The sequence below is a fragment of the Arachis ipaensis genome, chromosome B04, assembly GCF_000816755.2.
Source record: "Arachis ipaensis cultivar K30076 chromosome B04, Araip1.1, whole genome shotgun sequence".
NCBI classification, from domain to species: domain Eukaryota; kingdom Viridiplantae; phylum Streptophyta; class Magnoliopsida; order Fabales; family Fabaceae; genus Arachis; species Arachis ipaensis.
This window is the reverse complement of record NC_029788.2, coordinates 48,405,382-48,429,552: the sequence shown is the minus strand read 5'-3', so window position 1 is coordinate 48,429,552 and position 24,171 is coordinate 48,405,382. Positions and strand designations below refer to the sequence as shown.

The window sequence follows — 24,171 nt, the reverse complement described above, 5'->3', positions numbered from 1 at the left end:
CATTATGCATAAAAAAATAAGGGGATCAACGCGCCAGCGCCTGGTGCGCGTCCGCGTCCTTTGTGGATATGAAATGGGTTAGATTGAACAGAGAGTAGCGCGGGAGCTGGGCGAGAAACGTGTCTTAGGCACCATCCAGCCCACGCGCAAGTGTACTGTACACGTGCGCACCGTTCCCACTCTTGGCGACCCACGCGTCTGCGGCTAAGGCGTGTCTGCGTGGATATTTTACCCGACAGTTGTGCGAGTGCGGGGCTGGACTCACTCCTATGGCACAACTTGATGCACGCTTCTGCGCACTACGCACTTCCGCATCCTCTCCCCTCTCGCAATGCACGCGTGCGCGTCGCTTGCGTCGCTTGTAGCTTTCAAATTTCTCTCCTCCCTTCTCATCCTTATTTTCTTTCTTTCTCTTTTACATCCTGCATCTACATACTTTTTTCATTGCATTTTAATTTTATTCATATTTTTATCTCCTTTTCTAATTTCCTATTTTACCATTGGTGTTAAATGTTCTTATTCAACTGTGCATCTTAAATTTTTTTGGTGCTTCGTGACTTGTTTTAAACTGTTGGATGTTATTAATTATAAGTCAATGCTAATTTTTATAATACTGGTATTCCTTTTGCATTGATATGAGCTTATACTATCTTGCATTACCCACACTCTCTTCCCCTTTCTTGCAATTTTTGCACTATTGATATGCCGTTTGCTTCTACTGTCTTCTCTCTTAGATGTTGTAGCTACCATGTAATTGAGACCCTCATTATTTGGCATTAACCAACCCATGTTTTATTTGTTTTCTTATCTTTATTTTTGGGTTACCTTTCTTCCTTTTTCTCTTCTTTCAGGATGGCCACCAGGAAGGGAACCTGAAGACGTTTACATGGGGCAACCGACAAGTCCATCTGCACAATCTTTGGAGAAAAGCATCCGTTGGAGCAGCCCGTCCACTTCCACATCTTAGCATGCACAGAGGACGTGCAATCTTTAAGTGTGGGGAGGTCGATACCGACTTCCATGGGTTGGTTATTTCCTATTTCAACACCAATGTTTAAGTTTCTTTGTTAAATTAGTTGCAATTGCATGTTTGATTGCATGTTTGTTTGATTTTGTGCATACTTTACCAACTACTTGGTTGAAGTGATATCTTCTTTTTTTCAAGAAACTTTTTAGAACATTTCACTAATTTGAATTAAAATTTTTGTTAAATTTGCTTGAAGAAAATTATTTTTGGAACATGGTTTTAGAGCTCAAACACATAAAACTAGTGAGATTTTGAGCCTAATTGATTGGTTGCATCTTATCAACCAATATTTTATTTTTGGTGTGTGTTGTTCTCCCTAAAATTGTGATCTTCGTCTTGCTTAATTCTATATTTTCATTATTTGATGTATGCATACACTTACATGATTGAGGCCTTATTTCACTAAGCTTACATACCCATATGGCCTTACCTTTCATTATCCCTTGCAAACCAATTTTGAACCTATTTTACCCCTTTTGTTCTTTACTTTAGCACATCATTAACTCTAAGTGGAAAACAATAATGTCCTTAATTTGAATCCTTGGTTAGCTTGGACTTGTGAGAGTGCTCACAAATTAAGTGTGGGGAAACTGGGATTGAAAACATTTAGTTTGAGAATTGGGTGTTGTATATTCTTGAGAAAATGTGAAAAAGAATGTTGAGGACATGTTTATGCATTCAATACCTTAATCATATGCAATGAAAAAAAACATAGAACAAAAGAAAAAAAGAGAAAAAGAAAAGAAAAAGAGCAAACAATAAAAAGGGGACAAAATGCCCCAAAGTAAATGATAGCAATGCATATGAGTTGTAGTCAAATTCGGATGCATGAATATGTGAAAAACATAGTTAATGGGTAGTTAGATTTTATATTATGATTACATGGATTGTCTTAAGTTAGGTGGGAAGTTTAGGTTAATTAAGGATTCAGATTTTAGTCCACATAACCAAATACAATCCTACCTTGACCCTAACCCCATTACAACCCTTAAAAGACCTCTTGATATGTGTATTTTGTGCATTAAATTTTTGTTGATTATTAGATGAAGAGCAAGCCTTAGAAAGTGGTGCACGAAATCGTGATTGTTCATTCCCGGCAATGGCGCCAAAAACTTCGTACGCACGGTCTGACTCTTAATTATTTTTCACAATTCCGATACAACGAACCAACAAGTGCACTGGGTCGTCCACAGAGATTGTCGGTATGAATCAAGCTATGGTCATCTTGCAAATCTCAGTCAGGCAGATTCAATTGGTTATGGAGATTTGATAATTAAAATATAAATAAAATATAAGATAGGATAGAGATACTTATGTAATTCATTGGTGAGAATTTCAGACAAGCGTGTGGAGATGCTTTTGTTCCTTCTGATTCTCTACTTTCCTATTGCCTTCGTTCAATCCTTCTTACTCCTTTCCATGGCAAGCTTTATGTTAGGCATCACCGTTGTCAATGGCTACATCCCGTCCTCTCAGTGAAAATGGTCCAAATGTGCTGTCACCGCATGGCTAATCATTTGTCGGTTCTCGATCATACAGGAATAGGATCCAGTAATCCTTTTGCGTCTGTCACAACGCCCAGTACTCGCGAGTTTGAAGCTCGTCACAGCCATCCCTTCCCAGATTCTACTCAGAATACCACAGATAAGGTTTAGACTTTCCGGATCTCAAGAATGGCCGCCAATAATTCTAGCCTATACCACGAAGACTCTGATTGTAAATCAGGAGGCTAAGAGATATGTATTCAAGCTTGTTTTCATGTAGAACGGAAGTGTTTGTCAGGCACGCGTTCATAGGTGAGAATGGTGATGAGCATCACATAATCATTACATTCATCATGTTCTTGTGTGTGAATGAATATCTTAGAGAAGAAATAGGCATGAGTTGAATAGAAAAACAATAGTACTTTGCATTAATTCATGAGGAACAGCAGAGCTCCACACCTTAATCTATGGTGTGTAGAAACTCTACCGTTGAAAATATACAAGTGATAATGGTCCAGGCATGGCCAAATGGCCAGCCTCCCAAAGAGGGTTATATCATCAAAACATGATCAAAAGGTATAAAATTAATCACTAACAGTAGTTTTTATACTAAACTAGTAGCTAGGGTTACAGAAAATAAGTAAATGATGCAAAAATCTACTTCTGGGGCCCACTTGGTGTGTGCTTGGGCTGAGCATTGAAGCTTTCATGTGTAGAGACTTCTTTTGGAATTAAACGCCAGGTTGTAACCTGTTTCTGGCATTTAACTCTGATTTGCAACTTGTTTCTGGCGTTTAACGCTAGAATAGGGCAGAAAGTTGGTGTTGAACGCCAGTTTGCGTCGTTTAAACTCGGCCAAAGTATGAACTATTATATATTGCTGGAAAGCCCTGGATGTCTATTTTCCAACGCAATTGAGAGCGTGCCATTTGGGTTTCTGTAGCTCCAGAAAATCCATTTCGAGTGCAGGGAGGTCAGAATCCAACAGCATCTGTAGTCCTTCTTCAGCCTCTGAATCAGATTTTTGCTTAAGTCCCTCAATTTCATCCAGAAATTACCTGAAATCACAGAAAAATACACAAACTCCTAGTAAAGTCTAGAAATGTGACTTTTAATTAAAAACTAATAAAAATATACTAAAAACTAACTAAATCATACTAAAAACTATGTAAAAACAATGCCAAAAAGCGTATAAATTATCCGCTCATCACAACACCAAACTTAAATTGTTGCTTGTCCCCAAGCAACTGAAAATCAAATAGGATAAAAAGAAGAGAATATACTATAAATTCCAAAATATCAATAAAACTTAGCTCCAATCAGAGTCTCAAGCTTTTGGCTTGACACCTTCACGCCACAAGCACATGGTTAGGGACAGCTTGGTTTAGCCGCTTAGGCTAGGATTTTATTCCTTTAGGCCCTCCTATCCATTAATGTTCAAAGCCTTGGATCCTTTTTATTACCCTTGCCTTTTGGTTTTAAGGGCTATTGGCTTTTTCTGCTTGCTTTTTCTTTTTCTTTATTATTTTTTTTGCCAAATCTTTTTTCTCTTTTTTTTTGCATTTTTTCTGCAAGCTTTGTTCTTCACTGCTTTTTCCTGCTTCAAGAATCATTTTTATGATTTTTCAGATTATCAAATAATATTTCTCCTTTTTCATCATTCTTTCAAGAGCCAACAATTTTAACATTCATAAACAAAAAATTCAAAAGACATATGCACTATTCAAGCATTCATTCAGAAAACAAAAAAGTATTGTCACCACATCAAAATAATTAAACTAATTTCAAGGATGAATTCAAAACCATGTACTTCTTGTTCTTTTGTTTTTAGAACAGTTTTCATTTAAGAGAGGTGATGGATTCGTAGGACATTCATAGCTTTAAGACATAGACACTTAAACACTAATGATCATGTAATAAAGACACAAACATAAATAAACATAAAGCATAGTAAACAAAAAACAGAAAAATAAGAACAAGGAGATTAAGGAACGGGTCCATCTTAGTGAGGGTGGCGTCTTCGTCCTCTTGAAGAACCAATGGTGTTCTTGAGCTCCTCTATGTCTCTTCCTTGTCTTTGTTGCTCCTCCCTCATAGCTCTTTGATCTTCTCTAATCTCATGGAGGATGATGGAGTGCTCTTGGTGCTCCATCCTTAGTTGTCCCATGTTGGAACTTGATTCTCCTAGGGAAGAGTTGATTTGCTCCCAATAGTTTTGTGGAGGAAAGTGCATCCCTTGAGGCATCTCAGGGATTTCATGGTGAGAAATTTCCTCATGCTCTTGTTGAGGTCCATAATCTTTTGTTTGCTCCATCCTTTTCTTAGTGATGGGCTTATCCTCATCAATGAGGATGTCTCCCTCTATGTCAATTCCAGCTGAATTGCAGAGGTGACAAATGAGGTGAGGAAAGGCTAACCTTGCCAAAGTGGAGGACTTGTCAGCCACCTTGTAGAATTCTTGAGGTATAATCTCATGAACTTCTACTTCCTCCCCAATCATGATACTATGGATCATGATGGCCCAGTCTACAGTAACTTCAGACCGGTTGCTAGTAGGAATAATTGAGCGTTGAATGAAGGCTTAAGGTCCGGTCTTCTCAATTGAACTGGTTTACCTCTTGAGTCAACTTTCCATTGAGCTCCTTCCACACATATGTCCATGAGGACTTGGTCCAACCTTTGATCAAAGTTGACCCTTCTAGTGTAGGGGCGTGCGTTTTCTTGCATCATTGGCAAGTTGAACGCGAACCTTACATTTTCCGGACTGAAATCTAAGTATTTCCCCTGAACCATTGTAAGCCAATTCTTTGGATTCGGGTTCCTACCTTGATCATGGTTCCTAGTGATCCATGCGTTTGCATAGAACTCTTGAACCATTAAGATCCCAACTTGTTGAATAGGATTAGAGAGAACTTCCCATCCTCTTCTTCTAATCTCTTGTCGGATCTCCAGATATTCGCTCTTTTTGAGCTTAAAAGGGACCTCAGGGATCACCTTTTTCTTGGCCACAACTTCATAGAAGTGGTCTTGATGGACCTTTGAGATGAATCTCTCCATCTCCCATGACTCAGAGGTAGAAGCAATTGCCTTCCCTTTCCTCTTTCTTGAGGTTTCTCTGGCCTTAGCTGCCATTAATGGTTATGGAAAAATAAAAAGCAATGCTTTTACCATACCAAACTTAAAAGGTTTGCTCATCCCCGAGCAAAAGAAGAACGGATGTAGTAGAAGAAGAAAATGGAGGAGATGGAGGGAGAAGGTGTATTCGGCCAAGGGGGAGAAGTGGTGGTTGTAATGTATGAAAATGGAGTAGTGTTGAGGGGTTTATATAGCGGTGGAGGGAAGGGTAGGTTTTGGCCATTAGGGTTGGGTTTGGAAGGGAAAAGATTTGAATTTTGGAGGTAGGTGGGGTTTATGGGGAAGAGTGGATGGATGTGAGTGGTTAAGGGTATTTAGGGAAGAGGTATGGAGATGATTGGTGAAGGGTATTTGGGGAAGAGAGTTGTGAAAAGGTGAAGAGGAGAGAAGAAGAGGTGGGGTAGGTGGGGATCCTGTGGGGTGCACAGATCCAGAGGGGTCAAGGACTTAGCATCCCTGCTCCATTTAAGCGTGCAAAACACCCTTAGAATGCATGTCTAGAGTTAAACGCCAGCTTGCTGCTTGTTTCTGGCGTTAAACGCCAATTCCATGCTCTGTTCTGGCGTTAAACGCTAGTCTGGTGCTTGTTTCTGGCATTTAATGCCAGCTTGATGCTTCTTTCTGGCGTTAAACGCCAGTTTGATGCTTCTTACTGGCGTTTAAATGCCAGTAAGCTCTTCCTTTAGGGTAAGCTAATTTTAATGCTGTTTTCATTCTGTTTTTAATTATTTAGTAATTTTTGTGACTTCACATGATCATCAACCTAAAGAAAACATAAAATAGTAATGGAAAATAAATAGATATAATTAAATAACATTGGGTTGCCTCCCAACAAGCGCTTCTTTAATGTCAATAGCTTGACAGTGAGCTCTCATGGAGCCTCACAGATGTTCAAAGCATTGTTGGGACCTCCCAACACCAAACTTAGAGTTTGAATGTGTGGGTTCAACACCAAACTTTGAGTTTCGTTGTGGCCTCCCAACACCAAACTTAGAGTTTGACTGTGGGGGCTTTGGTTGACTCTGCAGCGAGAGAAGCTTTTCATGCTTCCTCTCCATGGTTACAGAAGGAGAACCTTGAGTCTTAAATACATGGTAGTCCTCATTCAGTTGAAGGACCAACTCTCCTCTGTCCACATCAATCACAGCTTTTGCTGTGGCTAGGAAGGGTCTTCCAAGGATGATGAATTTATCCTCATCCTTCCCAGTGTCTAGGATTATGAAATCAGCAGGGATGTAAAGGCCTTCAACCTTTACTAACACGTCCTCTACTAGTCTATAAGCCTATTTCATGGATTTGTCTGCCATCTCTAATGAGAATTCGGTAGCCTGTACCCAAAAGATTCCTAGTTTCTCCATTACAGAGAGTGGCATTAAGTTTATGTCTGACCCCAGGTCACACAAAACCTTCTCAAAGGTCATGGTGCCTATGTTATAGGGAATTAGGAATTTACCAAGATCCTGTTTCTTTTGAGGTAAAGTGTGTTGAACCCAGATATTCAGTTCATTAATGAGCAATGGAGGCTCGTCCTCCCAAGTCTCATTACCAAATAGCTTGGCATTCAGCTTCATGATTGCTCCTAAATACTGGGCAACTTGCCCTTGAACAATGTCTTCATCTTCTTCAGAAGATGAAAAGTCATTAGAGCTCATGAATGGTAATAGGAGGTTCAATGGAATCTCTATGGTCTCTAGATGAGCCTCAGATTCCTTTGGTTCCTCAAAGGGAAACTCCTTATTGGTCAGTGAACGTCCAGGAGGTCTTCCTCACTGGGATTCATATCCTCCTCCTCCGCTCTGGGTTCGGCCACACCAAGTAAGGTTATAGCCTTTCACTCTCTCTTGGGATTTTCTTCTGTATTGCTTGGGAGAGTACTGGGAGGAGTTTCTGTGACTATTTTACTCAGCTGGCCAACTTGTGCCTCTAAATTTCTAATGGAGGACCTTATTTCATTCATGAAACTTAGAGTGGCCTGATGAGCGGATAATTTATACGTTTTTTGGCATTGTTTTTACATAGTTTTCAGTATAATTTAGTTAGTTTTTAGTATATTTTGATTAGTTTTTAATTAAAATTCATATTTCTAGACTTTACTATGAGTTTGTGTGTTTTTCTATAATTTCAGGTATTTTCTGGCTGAAATGAGGGACTTGAGCAAAAATCAGATTCAGAGGTTGAAGAAGGACTGCAGATGCTGTTGCATTCTGACCTCCCTGCACTCAAAGTGGATTTTCTGGAGCTACAGAACTCCAAATGCCGCGTTCTTAATTGCGGTGGAAAGTAGACATCCAGGGCTTTCCAGAAATATATAATAGTCCATATTTTGGTTAAGGATAGATGACGTAAACTGGCGTTGAACGCCAGTTCCATGCTGCATTCTGGAGTCAAACGCCAGAAATAGGTTGCAAAATGGAGTTAAACGCCAGAAACAGGTTACAAACCGGCGTTCAACTCCAAGAAAGACCTCTACACGTGTAAAGCTCAATGCTCAGCCCAAGCACACACCAAGTGGGTCCCGGAAGTGGATTTCTGCATCATTTACTCATTTCTGCAAACCCTAGTAACTAGTTTAGTATAAATAGGAGTTTTTACTATTGTATTTACATCTTTGGATCAGATCTTTGATCAGTTTTATGCTATCTTAGACGTTCATGGGGGCTGGCCATTCGGCCATGCCTGGACCATTATCACTTATGTATTTTCAACGGTAGAGTTTCTACACACCATAGATTAAGGTGTGGAGCTCTGCTGTTCCTCAAGAATTAATACAAAGTACTACTATTTTTCTATTCAATTCATGCTTATTCCTTCTCTAAGATATCCATTCGCACCCAAGAACATGATGAATGTGATGATTATGTGACGCTCATCATCATTCTCACCTATGAACGCGTGCCTGACAAACACTTCTGTTCTACATGCAAACAGGCTAGAATGAGTATCTCTTAGATATCTAATACAGAGGACCAAGTCCGAGATATTAGAATCTTCGTGGTATAAGTTAGAACCCATGGATGGCCATTCCTGAGATACCGAAAGTCTAAACCGTGTCTGTGGTATTCCGAGTAGGATCTGGGAAGGGATGGCTGTGACGAGCTTCAAACTCGCGAGTGCTGGGCATAGTGATAGACGCAAAAGGATAGTAAATCCTATTCCAGTATGATCGAGAACTGCCAGATGATTAGCCATGCAGTGACAGCGCATTGGACCATTTTCACAGAGAGGATGGGATGTAGCCATTGACAACGGTGATGCCCTACATAAAGCTTACCATGGAAAGGAGTAGGAATGGTTGGATGAAGACAGCAGGAAAGTAGAGGTTCAGAGGAACGAAAGCATCTCTATACGCTTATCTGAAATTCTCACTAATGAATTACATAAGTATCTCTATCCTAGTTTATGTTTTATTTATCTTTTAATTATTAAAACTCTATAACCATTTGAATCTGCCAGACTGAGATTTACAAGGTGACCATAGCTTGCTTCAAGCTGACAATTTCCATGGGATCGACCCTTACTCACTTAAGGTTTATTACTTGGACGACCCAGTGCACTTGCTGGTTAGTTGTGTGAAGTTGTGACAAAGAATTAAGATTATGAACGTGCGTATAAAGTTTTCAGTGCCGTTACCAAGGAATGGAACCGTCATGATTTCTGCGCACCATGGCCTTAGATAGATCAGAGACTATATTTGCTAAGCAAGATGGATTCTACTCAGAATTCTCTGTCTGTTGATGAGAGGATGATGGAAAAGGCTTGCTATTGCTAAACCTATTTCTTTCACCATTATTAAAGCCTTGTTGAGGCTTTTGTTGATCCTTCCATGAGAAATTTTGATGATTTCTCCATGAGGGATTATAGGTGTTTCCATAGGGTTCTCCCATGTAATTCACCTCTGCTATTGCAGGGTTCTCAGGATTATAAGCTTCTTCCTCAGAAGATGCTTCTTTAGTACTGTTGGATGCAGCTTGCAATCCATTCAGACTCTGAGAAATCATATTGACTTGCTGAGTCAATATTTTATTCTGAGCCAATATGGCATTCAGAGTATCAATTTCAAGAACTCCCTTCCTCTGAAGCGTCCCATTACTCAGAGGATTTCTTTCAGAAGTGTACATGAACTGGTTATTTGCAACCATGTCAATGAGTTTCTGAGCTTCTGCAGGCGTTTTCTTTAGGTGAATGGATCCACCTGTAGAATGGTCCAATGACATCTTTGATAATTCAGATAAACCATCATAAAATATATCCAGGATGGTCTATTCTGAAAGCATGTCAGAAGGACACTTTTTGGTCAGTTGCTTGTATCTCTTCCAAGCTTCATAGAGGGATTCACCTTCTTTCTGTTTGAAGGTTTGAACATCCACTCTAAGCTTGCTAAGCTTTTGAGGAGGAAAGAACTTGGCTAAGAAAGCTGTGACCATCTTATCCCAAGAGTTCAGGCTATCTTTAGGTTGAGAGTCCAACCATATTCTAGCTCTGTCTCTTATAGCAAACGGAAAAAGCATAAGCCTGTAGACCTCGGGATCAAACCCATTGGTCTTAACAGTATCACAGATCTGCAAGAATTCAGTTAAGAACTGAAAAGGATCTTCTGATGGAAGTCCATGAAACTTGCAATTCTGTTGCATCAGAGAAACTAATTGAGGCTTTAGCTCAAACTTGTTTGCTCCAATGGCAGGGATTGAGAGGCTTCTTCCATGTAAGTTGGAATTTGGTGCAGTAAAGTCACCAAGTATCTTCCTTGCATCTCCACCATTGTTATTATTTTCGGCCATGTCTCCTTCTTTTTCGAAAATTTCTGTCAGATTTTCTCCAGAGAGTTGTGCTTTAGCTTCCCTTAGCTTCCTCTTCAGAGTCCTTTCAGGTTCAGGATCAGCTTCAACAAGAATGTTCTTGTCCTTGTTCCTGCTCATATGAAAAAGAAGAGAACAGAAAAGAAAATATGGAATCCTCTATGTCACAGTATAGAGATTCCTTATATGAGTATAAGAAGAGAAGAATAGAAGAAGGAAAAGATAAGAATTCGAACACAGAGGAGAAGAGTGGGTTTGAATTTTTGAGAGAAAGAGGGGTGTTAGTAGATAAATAAATAAATAGAAGGAGATGAGAGGGGGAAGAATTCGAAAATTAAATAAAATAAAATAAAAATATTTTTGTTTTTATTTTAAATATTAGTTATAATTCGAAAATACGAAAAGGAATAAAATTAAAATTAAAATTTAAAATAATTAGTTAATGAAAAGAAATTTTGAAAAAGAGGTTAGTGATTTTCAAAAATTAGAGAGAGAGAGAGAGAATTAGTTATGTAGTTTTGAAAAAGATAAGAATCAAACAAGATAAGATTAATTGAAAAAATTTGAAAATCAATTTTGAAAAGATAAGAAGTTAGAAAAGATTTTGAAATTAATTTTGAAAAGATGTGATTGAAATTTATTTTGAAAAAGATTTGAAAAAGAAATTTAAAAAGATTTGATTTTGAAAATTAAAGTTGATTACTTGACTAACAAGAAACAAAAAGATATGATTTTAAAATTTAAAGATTGAACCTTTCTTACTAGGCAAGTAACAAACTTAAAATTTTTTGAATCAATCACATTCATTGTTAGCATTAATTTCGAAAATATGAAATAGAAATAAGAAAAAGATTTTGAAAATAAATTTTGAAAATTTCGAAATTATTAAAGAAAAAAGATTTGATTTTTGAAAAAGATTTGAAGAAGATAGAATTTTTAAATTGAAAATTTGATTTGACTCATAAGAAACAACTAGATTTTAAAAATTTTTGAAAAAGTCAACTCAAATTTTCGAATTTTATGAGAAGAAAATGGGAAAGATATTTTTTTGATTTTTGAATTTTTTATGATGAAAGAGAAAAACAATGAAAAGACTCAAAACATGAGAATTCAGGATCAAAACACATGATGTATGCAAGAACACTTAAATGTCAAGATGAACACCAAGAACACTTTGAATGTCAAGATGAATACCAAGAACTTACTTTTGAAAATTTTTAAGAAAAGAAAAACATGTAAGACACCAAACGTAGAAATTTTCAAACTTTAGACACTAACAAATTGAAAATATATATGAAAAATAAGAAAAGACACAAAACATAAAAATGTAAAGATCAAACAAAGCAAATCATCAAGAACAATTTGAAGATCAATGAAGAACATTTGATGAATTTTCGAAAATTAAAGGGAAATTAGAACACATGCAATTGACACCAAACTTAAAAATTGACACTAGACTCAAACAAGAAACATCAAATTTTTGGTTTTATGATTTATTAAATTTTTTTGGATTTTTCAAAAATTAATGGAAAAGAAAAATAAGGATTTCCAAAATTTCTAATGAGAATTCCAGGAATCATGCAATGTTAGTCTAAAGCTCCAGTCCAGGAATTAGACATGGCTTACTAGCCAGCCAAGCTTTCAGTGAAAGCTCCGGTCCAAAATACTAGACATGGCCAATGGCCAGCCAAGCTTTAGCATACAAATCAGGCATACAACAGCTAATCAGATGGGAGTCCAAGGACTCTTGTGATGATAAGTTGAAATCTTAGTCCAAAGGATTAGACATGGCTTCACAGCCTGCCAGACTTCAACAGATCATCGTGAAACTCTAAAATTCATTCTAAAAAATTCTGAAGCTATAGAATAATTTATTATATTTTTTTTTTGAAAATTTTTTGAAAATAAAAAGAATAAAAACAAAAACTTAAAATTAAAATAAAATTACCTAATCTGAGCAACAAGATGAACCGTCAGTTGTCCAAACTCAAACAATCCCCGGCAACGGCGCCAAAAACTTGGTGCATGAAATCGTGATTGTTCATTCCCGGCAATGGCGCCAAAAACTCCGTACGCACATTCTGACTCTTAATTATTTTTCACAATTCCGATACAACTAACCAGCAAGTGCACTGGGTCGTCCAAGTAATAAACCTTACGTGAGTAAGGGTCGATCCCACGGAGATTGTCGGTATGAATCAAGCTATGGTCATCTTGCAAATCTCAGTCAGGCGGATTCAATTGGTTATGGAGATTTGATAATTAATATATATATAAAATATAAGATAGGATAGAGATACTTATGTAATTCATTGGTGAGAATTTCAGACAAGCATGTGGAGATGCTTTTATTCCTTCTGATTCACTGCTTTCCTATTGCCTTTATTCAATCCTTCTTACTCCTTTCCATGGAAAGCTTTATGTTGGGTATTACCGTTGTCAATGGCTACATCCCGTCCTCTCAGTGAAAATGGTCCAAATGCGCTGTCACCGCACGACTAATCATCTGTCGGTTCTCGATCATGCAAGAATAGGATCCAGTAATCCTTTTTGCGTCTGTCACTATGCCTAGCACTCGCGAGTTTGAAGCTCGTCACAGCCATCCCTTCCCAGATCCTACTCGGAATACCACAAACAAGGTTTAGACTTTCCGGATCTCAAGAATGGCCGCCAATAATTCTAGCCTATACCACGAAGACTCTGATCATAAATCAGGAGGCTAAGAGATATGTATTCAAGCTTGTTTTCATGTAGAACGGATGTGTTTGTCAGGCACGCATTCATAGGTGATAATGGTGATGAGCGTCACATAATCATCACGTTCATCATGTTCTTGTGTGCGAATGAATATCTTAGAGAAGAAATAGGCTTGAGTTGAATAGGAAAACAATAGTACTTTGCATTAATTCATGAGGAACAGCAGAGCTCCACACCTTAATCTATGGTGTGTAGAAACTCTACCATTGAAAATACATAAGTGATAATGGTCCAAGCATAGCCGAATTGCCAGCCTCCCAAAGAGGGTTCAATCATCAAAACATGATCAAAAGGTATAAAATAAATCACTAACAGTAGTTTTTATACTAAACTAGTAGCTAGGGTTACAGAAAATAAGTAAATGATGCAAAAATCCACTTCTGGGGCCCACTTGGTGTGTGCTTGGGCTGAGCATTGAAGCTTTCATGTGTAGAGACTTCTTTTGGAGTTAAACGCCAGGTTGTAACTCGGGAAAAGCATGGACTATTATATATTCCTGGAAAGCTCTGGATGACTACTTTCCTACGCAATTGAGAACGCGCTATTTGGGTTTCTGAAGCTCCAGAGAATCCATTTCGAGTGCAGGGAGGTCAGAATCCAACAACATCTGCAGTCCTTCTTCAGCCTCTGAATCAGATTTTTGCTCAAGTCCCTCAATTTCAGCCAGAAATTACCTGAAATCATAGAAAAACACACAAACTCCTAGTAAAGTCCAGAAATATGATTTTTAATTAAAAACTAATAAAAATATACTAAAAACTAACTAAATCATACTAAAAACTATGTAAAAATAATGCCAAAAAACGTATAAATTATCCGCTCATCAGAAAGCAAGATTAGTAGAGAACTGAGAGATCGAACCTTAAACACCTGAGCGACTAGAGTGCATACACTCCTAGTGAGGGTTCGATGCTGAATTCTTTGTTCCCGGCTTTCATGAGCTATTTTCTTCTGCAAGTCTATTTGTACTTCATTTTTATGATTTGAATTTGCGTGATCCAGTTCATATTTCATCTTGAAGGATTTTTTTACTTTTAACTAAGTAGGTAGAAACATTTTGCATGTAGTTGCATTCATATAGAGAGGTTGCATTTCATACTTTCTACCATTCCTCTTCACTCTTATAGTTTCTCTTGAGCTTAGCATGAGGACTTGCTAATGTTTAAGTGTGGGGAGATTTGATGCACCACTATTTCGTGGTACATTTTTGTACTTAATTGAGTGGATTTTATCCACTAAACTCACACTTATTCATTGAATTCGCATGTTTTACATTTTTCTTTCTGACTTTGTGCTATGATTGAAAACATGCATCTTTTGCCTTAATTTTGCTATGTTTAATCCTCTTTTATTACCATTCGATGCCTTGATATGTGTGTTAAGTATTTTCAAGGTTTATAGGACAGGAATGGCTTAGAGGATGGAAAGGAAGCATGCAAAAGTGGAAGGAATATAAGAAATTGAAGGAATTGCTAAAGCTGTCAAACCTGACCTCTTCATACTAAATCAACCATAACATGAGCTACAGAGGTCCAAATGAGGCAGTTCTAGTTGCGTTGGAAAGCTAACATCCGGAGCTTCGAAATGATATATAATTTGCTACAGTGGCCATACAGCTAAGTGACGCACACGCGCACTTGACGCGCACGCACACATTGGCGAAAAGTCCATCGGCGCGCACGCGCACCTAGTGCGTACGCGCGACATGCGCGACGTACTGCCACTACAGAAATTGCTGTGGCAATTTCTGGGCTATTTTTAACCCAATTTTCGGCCCAGAAAACATAGATTAGAGGCTGCAGAGTGGAGGAATGAGGGGACACTTCTCATTATTCACAATTTAGGTTTTAGATGTAGTTTCTAGGGAGAGACGCTCTTTCCGCTCTCTAGGTTTTAGGATATCTCTTAGTTTTAGGTTTATTTCTTCTCAATTCCAGGTTCAATATTCCTTTAATTTAATTTCTCTTCTACTTTTATTTGTTCTAGCTTTCTAGTTTATTTATTTCCCTTATATATTACTTTATGTTGCTATTTGGTTTATGAATCCTCATGTTTGATTTGACTTTCTATTTAATGCAATTTGAGGTATTTCATATTTATGATTTCTTTTTAGCTTTTTATATTCTTAGCTTGAATTGATTAATTGGAGACACTTGAGTTATCAAACTCCTTTGTTAATTGATAATTGGAATTTGCTGGTTGATTTGGATCCCTCTAAAGCTAGTCTTTCCTTAGGAGTTGACTAGGACTTGAGGAATCAAATTGATTAGTCCACTTGACTTTCCTTTATCTAGTAAGGGTTAACTAAGTTGGAGCAATGAACAATTCTCATCACAATTGATAAGGATAACTAGGATAGGACGTCCAGTTCTCATACCTTGCTAAGAACTTTATTAGTTATTAATTTAATTCTTGCAATTTACTTTTCTCGTTCCTTATTTTAAAAAAACCCAAAAAGATACTTTTCCCATAACCAATAATAACTACACCTCCTTGAAATTCCTTGAGAGATGACCCCAGGTTTAAATACTTCGGTTATTATTTTTATTGGGTTTGCTTTAGTGACAAACAAGTTTTTGCACGAAAGGATTCTTTGTTGGTTTAGAAAATATACTTACAACGAGACTTTATTTGTGAAATTCTTTACCAACAGAAAATCCGTTCGTCACCGTTGCATCAAGTGGCATAGCTTTTTTACTACTACCTGGCGGTAGGACCGCTCACTCCCGATTTACAATGCCTCTCAACCTTGATGAATTCTCTACTTGCAACATAAAGCAGGGAAGTGCTTTGGTTGATTTATTGATAAAAGCTAAGCTTATAATTTGGAATGAAGCTCCCATGGTCAATAAACATTACATCGAGATGCTTGACAGAACAATGAGAGACATTCTTAGATTTAAGGACACCAAAAGTGAAGAAAAACCGTTTGGAGGGAAGACTATTGTATTTGGTGGTGACTTTAGACAAATATTACCCGTTATACCCAAAGGTAGTAGACTAGAAATTGTTAGTGCAACTATCAATTCCTCATATATTTGGAATAGTTTCAAGTTACTGACATTAACAAGAAACATGCGACTTCAGGCACACGATGAACATGCACAGTCAACCAAACTAGAGGAGTTTGCTCAATGGATACTCAATATTGGTGATGGCAAATGTGGAATATCTATTGATGGCCTCGAGAAAGTAAAGATACCAACGGACATTTTGATCAAGGATTGGGTCGATCTTATTGAGGCTATATGTAACGCAATTTATCCTGAGTTATGCTCGAGTACGATAACCCAATTTGCAGTGGAAGATTGAGTTATTCTTGCTCCCACATTGCAAATTGTTGATGAGATTAACTCATACATGATGAGTTTGAATCCCTTTGAGGCACAAACATACTATAGCTCTGATAAAGCATGCCCAACTGAGCAGAGCAATGACATATTAGCAAGCATTCACACTCCTGAGTTCTTAAATACAATTAGATGTTCAGGAGTGCCAAATCATGAACTTACTCTTAAAGTCAGAACACCAATCATGCTTCTAAGGAACATTGATCACTCGATGGGGTTATGCAATGGTACAGGTTTGGTAATAACAAACTTTGGCAAACACATAATAGAAGCAAAAAGTATCACATGCAAAAGTTGCGGTCAGAAAATTTTTATTCCAAGGATGACACTAAGCCCATTTGACCACAGGATTCCATTCAAGTTCCAACGAAGGCAATTCCGTATAACAGTGTCCTATGCAATGACAATTAACAAAAGCCAAGGCCAATCTCTGTCAAAAGTTGGATTGATATTGAAAAAGCCTGTTTCCACACATGGACAGTTGTATGTTGCCGTTTCTAGAGTTACTAATAGAAAAGGTCTCAAGATTTAGTTATGTCATGGTGATGAAATTACCTCAGAGACAGACAATGTGGTTTACAAAGAAGTCTTTCAAAACTTTGGATGATATTTTAATATTGTAAGATGCAGAACTTATGAATTGGCTCACAGGTAACATATTTAGAAATCATCTATAAACCCTTTATACAAAAAAGTCTATTAGTCTTCTTACCTGAGGGATCTTATAGCAGATTCATATGCTTTTATAATTATATTAGGATAAGCTGATCGTTTAGTTTATGATTCTCTCACAGGTAATTCTCAGATACCCTACCAATTAAAGATGTTAACTTCAATCAGATAAGGGTATATTTTCAACACAGATGTTACATCATTTGTTAATTATGTTGTATGATCCTTTGTTAGAATTTCAAATCACATATCTTAGTATCACCTGCCAGTTATTTTATATGTCATTTTATTTATCAGATTCAAGTTTCAAAACTTCAGTTAATGTTATTTTTTTATAAGCTGGTTTATGATCTAAGGTGGTTTATAATATTTATTTTTGGTTATGTGTTAGATTCACAGATTTAACTTTGTGCAACTAAAGACTTTAACTATTAGTTCCTTTTTACCAAGCAATACCTAATTAATTTGCATGATGTTGTATTTTAATATATAATAATTCTTACAATTATAAATGGAGATTGAAATTTTACCTACAATAATGATAAATATTCAAATGGGCGAACAGCATCAAAGATCAGTTATATACGCATTCCTTTCCAATGTAGTTTCCCTGAATAAATTAAGGTTACCATTATATCTCAATAATATAGTGAATAATATGGCAGGTGTATACAAACTTCAAGAATAAAGTTAATATTATTATATTATATTCATCATTGATATTTCTAATGTAGGATTCAATTTAAACTACACCAGTTTTTGAGTGGCTAACCATTTTATATAGGAAGAATAAAGGGATATAATATTATGCGAAGAAACTATTACAAGGTGATTATTGAATTATTGAATGAAATTTATCCCAAAAAAGTAATGCACAATTCAATTTTTGATACTATAGTTCTGGGAGGTTTTTAAATTTGTTTTGCGTTCATATTATATTGATTGTCTTATATTATAATAAGACTATTATGATCCATGTGTCACATTAGTAATCCAGTTGTGTAGTATGCAAGTGTCTACTTTTTTATTGAGTTACACTTTGTTACAGCTAAACCGTTGACCCCTAAGTTGTATATAAATCTGACAAATGGATAACCCACAAGAAAATTTTTATACACATAATTAACCATTTTATATGCACATCTATGCTTTCTGCAGATTTTGCCGACACATAAAGAAATGTTGAGAGATTTTCCAATTAATAAGTCTTATCACAATTTCAGTTCTTTAGAAAAATTGTTGCTCTGTTAATCTGTTACCATTAGTATCACAGTTGTGTAAAATTATAGAACGATGTTTTGCATTCAATTTCATTATTTGAGTTGTCCCATGGAAGGCAAACTTGATGCAATGTAGTACACATATAAGATTTACTTATTTTAAAAAGTTATTTTGAATGAAAGGTTTATACTTTTTAAATCTAAACTTCCAAGAGACATGATTTAACAATTTAATGCAGTTATTTGGGTTTTAAGTAGCCGCTTTAATGAGTTCTTACCCGTCATTGGTAATATCATCAAATAAATCCCTACCCACAATCAAAGCCTAATGTGACGTTGTAGAGTCTAGGACCCAATTACATGATCTGCTTCCTCTTACAATTGAATCTATAAAACAAGTTCAGGAAGTTTGAAGTGTTAAATATAATAAGATATGTATTAGGTGTATAATTTTACAACTAAAATAAAGGACCCATCACTAAGTGATTTTACACTAAGTGAACTATTTCTTATATATGAAGGTAAAAAATTGAAACATAAATTGGAAAAAAGGGGCCTAGATCAAATGCATTAGTCGTGTGCCACTTATGAGAAAAATTAGTGCATATTGACAAACTGAGATTATCTTTGGAAGGCCAAAATGTCATTTGTTTCTTTTTGGAAGTCATTTTGTCAAAAATTGAATCTTTTGGGAGGCCAAAATGGTAGTTAATCTTTTATAAACATATTCATATATAAAAACTGACCCTTTGGCCAAATAATATGGTGCTAGAAGTCTCTCCTCGGTGATGCAGAAATGGGCCAATGGTCACAATCAATGATGTCCTTGCTGTGCCTACAGATTATTGGAAAATATAAGGTAGGGAAAATAAAATAATAGCTCTGTAAGTTCGAACAGATACAATTAATGTCCAAGATCAATTTATGTGATGCAGAGCCTGAGACTAAGGAAGATAAAGTAGTTGTGTTAGTCAAGGATCTAAGAAACCAGTTTACTGAACCATTAATGACATCTCACAAGATTTGACCAGAGTTTATGAAACTTGAGGCCGATATTAGTAGGATATCTAACAAGAAAAATTAAGGCACATGCAACCTCCAAAAGAACCTCGAAGCATCCTGGTAAGCTTTGAATCACAAAATGGAACATGAGCATTATTTTCTGCTAGAGCATTAATGCACTTTCCCAGTGAACTTAGTGAAAGGTTGATTGATTTGGCTTCTTCAATCATGTGTCCTTCACTTCCTGCCGGGGGAAAACAAAAAAATGAAAATTTCTCAGCATATACCAACTAATAGCAGTATCTATTAACTCAATTAAGTTAAAGGAGACAGGATCAACATTGTCCGTATTTCAATGGCCACAAGAAATCCAATTGTCTCAATTTTCTTTACAAAATTGTGAAAATGAGGAATAAATGAAAATAAAGTGGAAGTATTGTAATTAATTATTATCAGTTAAAAATTATAACTGAAATACCATTTTAGCATTTAGCAGTCTAGATCGCCAGAAAGTTGTCTTTCTTCTTTTATAACAATACACAAAAAGCACACCCAAATACTTTCAGACATTTATTATACAATATAGGACATTATTATTGCATTCAATATTTCAATGCATATGCAAATTGATAGTTTTTTAGGAAGGAAATAATTGATAGCGTTAAAATGGAGAAAAATAGGTTTGAAAAACAAATCATGGTGTGCCATTTGACTATATATATATGCAGTAAGATACCTGCAAAAGTAACCAATATTATCTAAATAAACAAAATAAGCAAACAACACAACACAAAAGAAAGAAAGATGTTCATGGGACATAGAATATACATACCTTTCAGCCTCGCCTATTTAATCTTCAACAAATCAATAAGGAAATCCACCCCATCTTAACACCAAGTATCTCGAGGTTACCAAACCAACGAGAGGCAAATCTATAGAATTATGGTATACTGTAAAGAGCTATTATGATTATCAAAGGATCAACCATACAACTGTCTAAAATTGTCCATTTCCTATGGTCGACTCTCTTTACATGGATAGATACAACGACTCTGTTTGGTGATTTTGGTAGATAGACATTTATGACCATTAATTAGACACAATACTGTATGAAGGGAAGTAGTTGGTTTTAAGAATCTTTTCTAGGGAAAGTTCCCTTTATTCGTGTTTTATGACTAACAGCACTAGATTAATACAAGGTTGCAATAACCGGACGAGTCAGACTAAAGTCACTGGTTCAATGATTCAACCAGAGTCAAACCGTAATTAGACCAATTTAATTAAATATAACATAAAATCATTATAAATTCAATTATTATATTATATTCATCATTGATATTTCTAATGTAGGATTCAATTTAAACTACACCAGTTTTTGAGTGGCTAACCATTTTATATAGGAAGAATAAAGGGATATAATATTATGCGAAGAAACTATTACAAGGTGATTATTGAATTATTGAATGAAATTTATCCCAAAAAAGTAATGCACAATTCAATTTTTGATACTATAGTTCTGGGAGGTTTTTAAATTTGTTTTGCGTTCATATTATATTGATTGTCTTATATTATAATAAGACTATTATGATCCATGTGTCACATTAGTAATCCAGTTGTGTAGTATGCAAGTGTCTACTTTTTTATTGAGTTACACTTTGTTACAGCTAAACCGTTGACCCCTAAGTTGTATATAAATCTGACAAATGGATAACCCACAAGAAAATTTTTATACACATAATTAACCATTTTATATGCACATCTATGCTTTCTGCAGATTTTGCCGACACATAAAGAAATGTTGAGAGATTTTCCAATTAATAAGTCTTATCACAATTTCAGTTCTTTAGAAAAATTGTTGCTCTGTTAATCTGTTACCATTAGTATCACAGTTGTGTAAAATTATAGAACGATGTTTTGCATTCAATTTCATTATTTGAGTTGTCCCATGGAAGGCAAACTTGATGCAATGTAGTACACATATAAGATTTACTTATTTTAAAAAGTTATTTTGAATGAAAGGTTTATACTTTTTAAATCTAAACTTCCAAGAGACATGATTTAACAATTTAATGCAGTTATTTGGGTTTTAAGTAGCCGCTTTAATGAGTTCTTACCCGTCATTGGTAATATCATCAAATAAATCCCTACCCACAATCAAAGCCTAATGTGACGTTGTAGAGTCTAGGACCCAATTACATGATCTGCTTCCTCTTACAATTGAATCTATAAAACAAGTTCAGGAAGTTTGAAGTGTTAAATATAATAAGATATGTATTAGGTGTATAATTTTACAACTAAAATAAAGGACCCATCACTAAGTGATTTTACACTAAGTGAACTATTTCTTATATATGAAGGTAAAAAATTGAAACATAAATTGGAAAAAAGGGGCCTAGATCAAATGCATTAGTCGTGTGCCACTTATGAGAAAAATTAGTGCATATTGACAAACTGAGATTATCTTTGGAAGGCCAAAATGTCATTTGTTTCTTTTTGGAAGTCATTTTGTCAAAAATTGAATCTTTTGAGAGGCCAAAATGGTAGTTTATTCTTTTATAAACATATTCACATATAAAACCTAACCCTTTGGCCAAATAATATGGTGCTAGAAGTCTCTCCTCGGTGATGCAGAAATGGGCCAATGGTCACAATCAATGATGTCCTTGCTGTGCCTACAGATTATTGGAAAATATAAGGTAGGGAAAATAAAATAATAGCTCTGTAAGTTCGAACAGATACAATTAATGTCCAAGATCAATTTATGTGATGCAGAGCCTGAGACTAAGGAAGATAAAGTAGTTGTGTTAGTCAAGGATCTAAGAAACCAGTTTACTGAACCATTAATGACATCTCACAAGATTTGACCAGAGTTTATGAAACTTGAGGCCGATATTAGTAGGATATCTAACAAGAAAAATTAAGGCACATGCAACCTCCAAAAGAACCTCGAAGCATCCTGGTAAGCTTTGAATCACGAAATGGAACATGAGCACTGTTCTCTGCTAGAGCATTAATGCACTTTCCCAGTGAACTTAGTGAAAGGTTGATTGATTTGGCTTCTTCAATCATGTGTCCTTCACTTCCTGCCGGGGGAAAACAAAAAAATGAAAATTTCTCAGCATATACCAACTAATAGCAGTATCTATTAACTCAATTAAGTTAAAGGAGACAGGATCAACATTGTCCGTATTTCAATGGCCACAAGAAATCCAATTGTCTCAATTTTCTTTACAAAATTGTGAAAATGAGGAATAAATGAAAATAAAGTGGAAGTATTGTAATTAATTATTATCAGTTAAAAATTATAACTGAAATACCATTTTAGCATTTAGCAGTCTAGATCGCCAGAAAGTTGTCTTTCTTCTTTTATAACAATACACAAAAAGCACACCCAAATACTTTCAGACATTTATTATACAATATAGGACATTATTATTGCATTCAATATTTCAATGCATATGCAAATTGATAGTTTTTTAGGAAGGAAATAATTGATAGCGTTAAAATGGAGAAAAATAGGTTTGAAAAACAAATCATGGTGTGCCATTTGACTATATATATATGCAGTAAGATACCTGCAAAAGTAACCAATATTATCTAAATAAACAAAATAAGCAAACAACACAACACAAAAGAAAGAAAGATGTTCATGGGACATAGAATATACATACCTTTCAGCCTCGCCTATTTAATCTTCAACAAATCAATAAGGAAATCCACCCCATCTTAACACCAAGTATCTCGAGGTTACCAAACCAACGAGAGGCAAATCTATAGAATTATGGTATACTGTAAAGAGCTATTATGATTATCAAAGGATCAACCATACAACTGTCTAAAATTGTCCATTTCCTATGGTCGACTCTCTTTACATGGATAGATACAACGACTCTGTTTGGTGATTTTAGACATTTGACATTTATGACCATTAATTAGACACAATACTGTATGAAGGGAAGTAGTTGGTTTTAAGAATCTTTTCTAGGGAAAGTTCTCGTGTTTTATGTTTTATGACTAACAGCACTAGATTAATACAAGGTTGCAATAACCGGACGAGTCAGACTAAAGTCACTGGTTCATTTTGTAAAATTCACAAATTCACATAATATTTTGTATATAATTTATTACAAAATATTCGAAAACAAATTCAGAGTTTATGTATAAAGAAAATCAAGACAACAATAAAGCACTAATTATTAACAAATCAACAACAACAACCACTGTGTACCAATTATTAGGCAACAAAAACAACAAGCAAGAATGCAAAACAAACACAACAATAAGTAAACTGGAAAAAAAGCATAGTAAGAAGGCACGAAACATAATGAAACTGAACAATTAAATTAAATTAAAGAAGCAAGAATAACCTTCCACAGTACTACAACATAGCAGTTGAGCAGCCATCAACGAAATCTATCCAAAATCGAAAAAACAACAGTGAAACTCATGAACCTAACAGAGGCGAGCCACACTGGCAGGTAAAATAAGGCCTCCAGGCGACCAAGGATGAGCGAGGAACAAATTGCAGCTGGAGGCAGCACAGCTCGGGACAAGACGAAGAAATAGATGCTTCAACAGGACGATGGAGGAGCTGCGTAGAACGGCCTTGTATAGCGAACAAATAGATGATGCCAGACGTAGCAGAGGAGGAAGATGCGCATGTAAAACAGAGAGATAATAGAGCCTGGAGCAGAAGAGGACGGCGGCGAAATGCTCTTTCCATGACAT

The 24,171-nt window shown here is 35.9% G+C and overlaps 1 protein-coding gene across 1 annotated transcript in view; it reads left to right on the top strand.

The window, feature by feature from the left end:
* The window catches only part of LOC107636436 (ATP-dependent DNA helicase PIF1-like), a 31,591-nt gene extending 14,510 nt beyond the window's left edge, over positions 1–17,081 (top strand). The window contains exons 2-3 of the mRNA XM_021122440.1: positions 15,867–16,245; positions 16,612–17,081. Of these exons, the coding sequence (XP_020978099.1) occupies positions 15,867–16,245; positions 16,612–17,081 (849 nt within the window). The remainder of the gene's footprint in view (positions 1–15,866; positions 16,246–16,611) is intronic.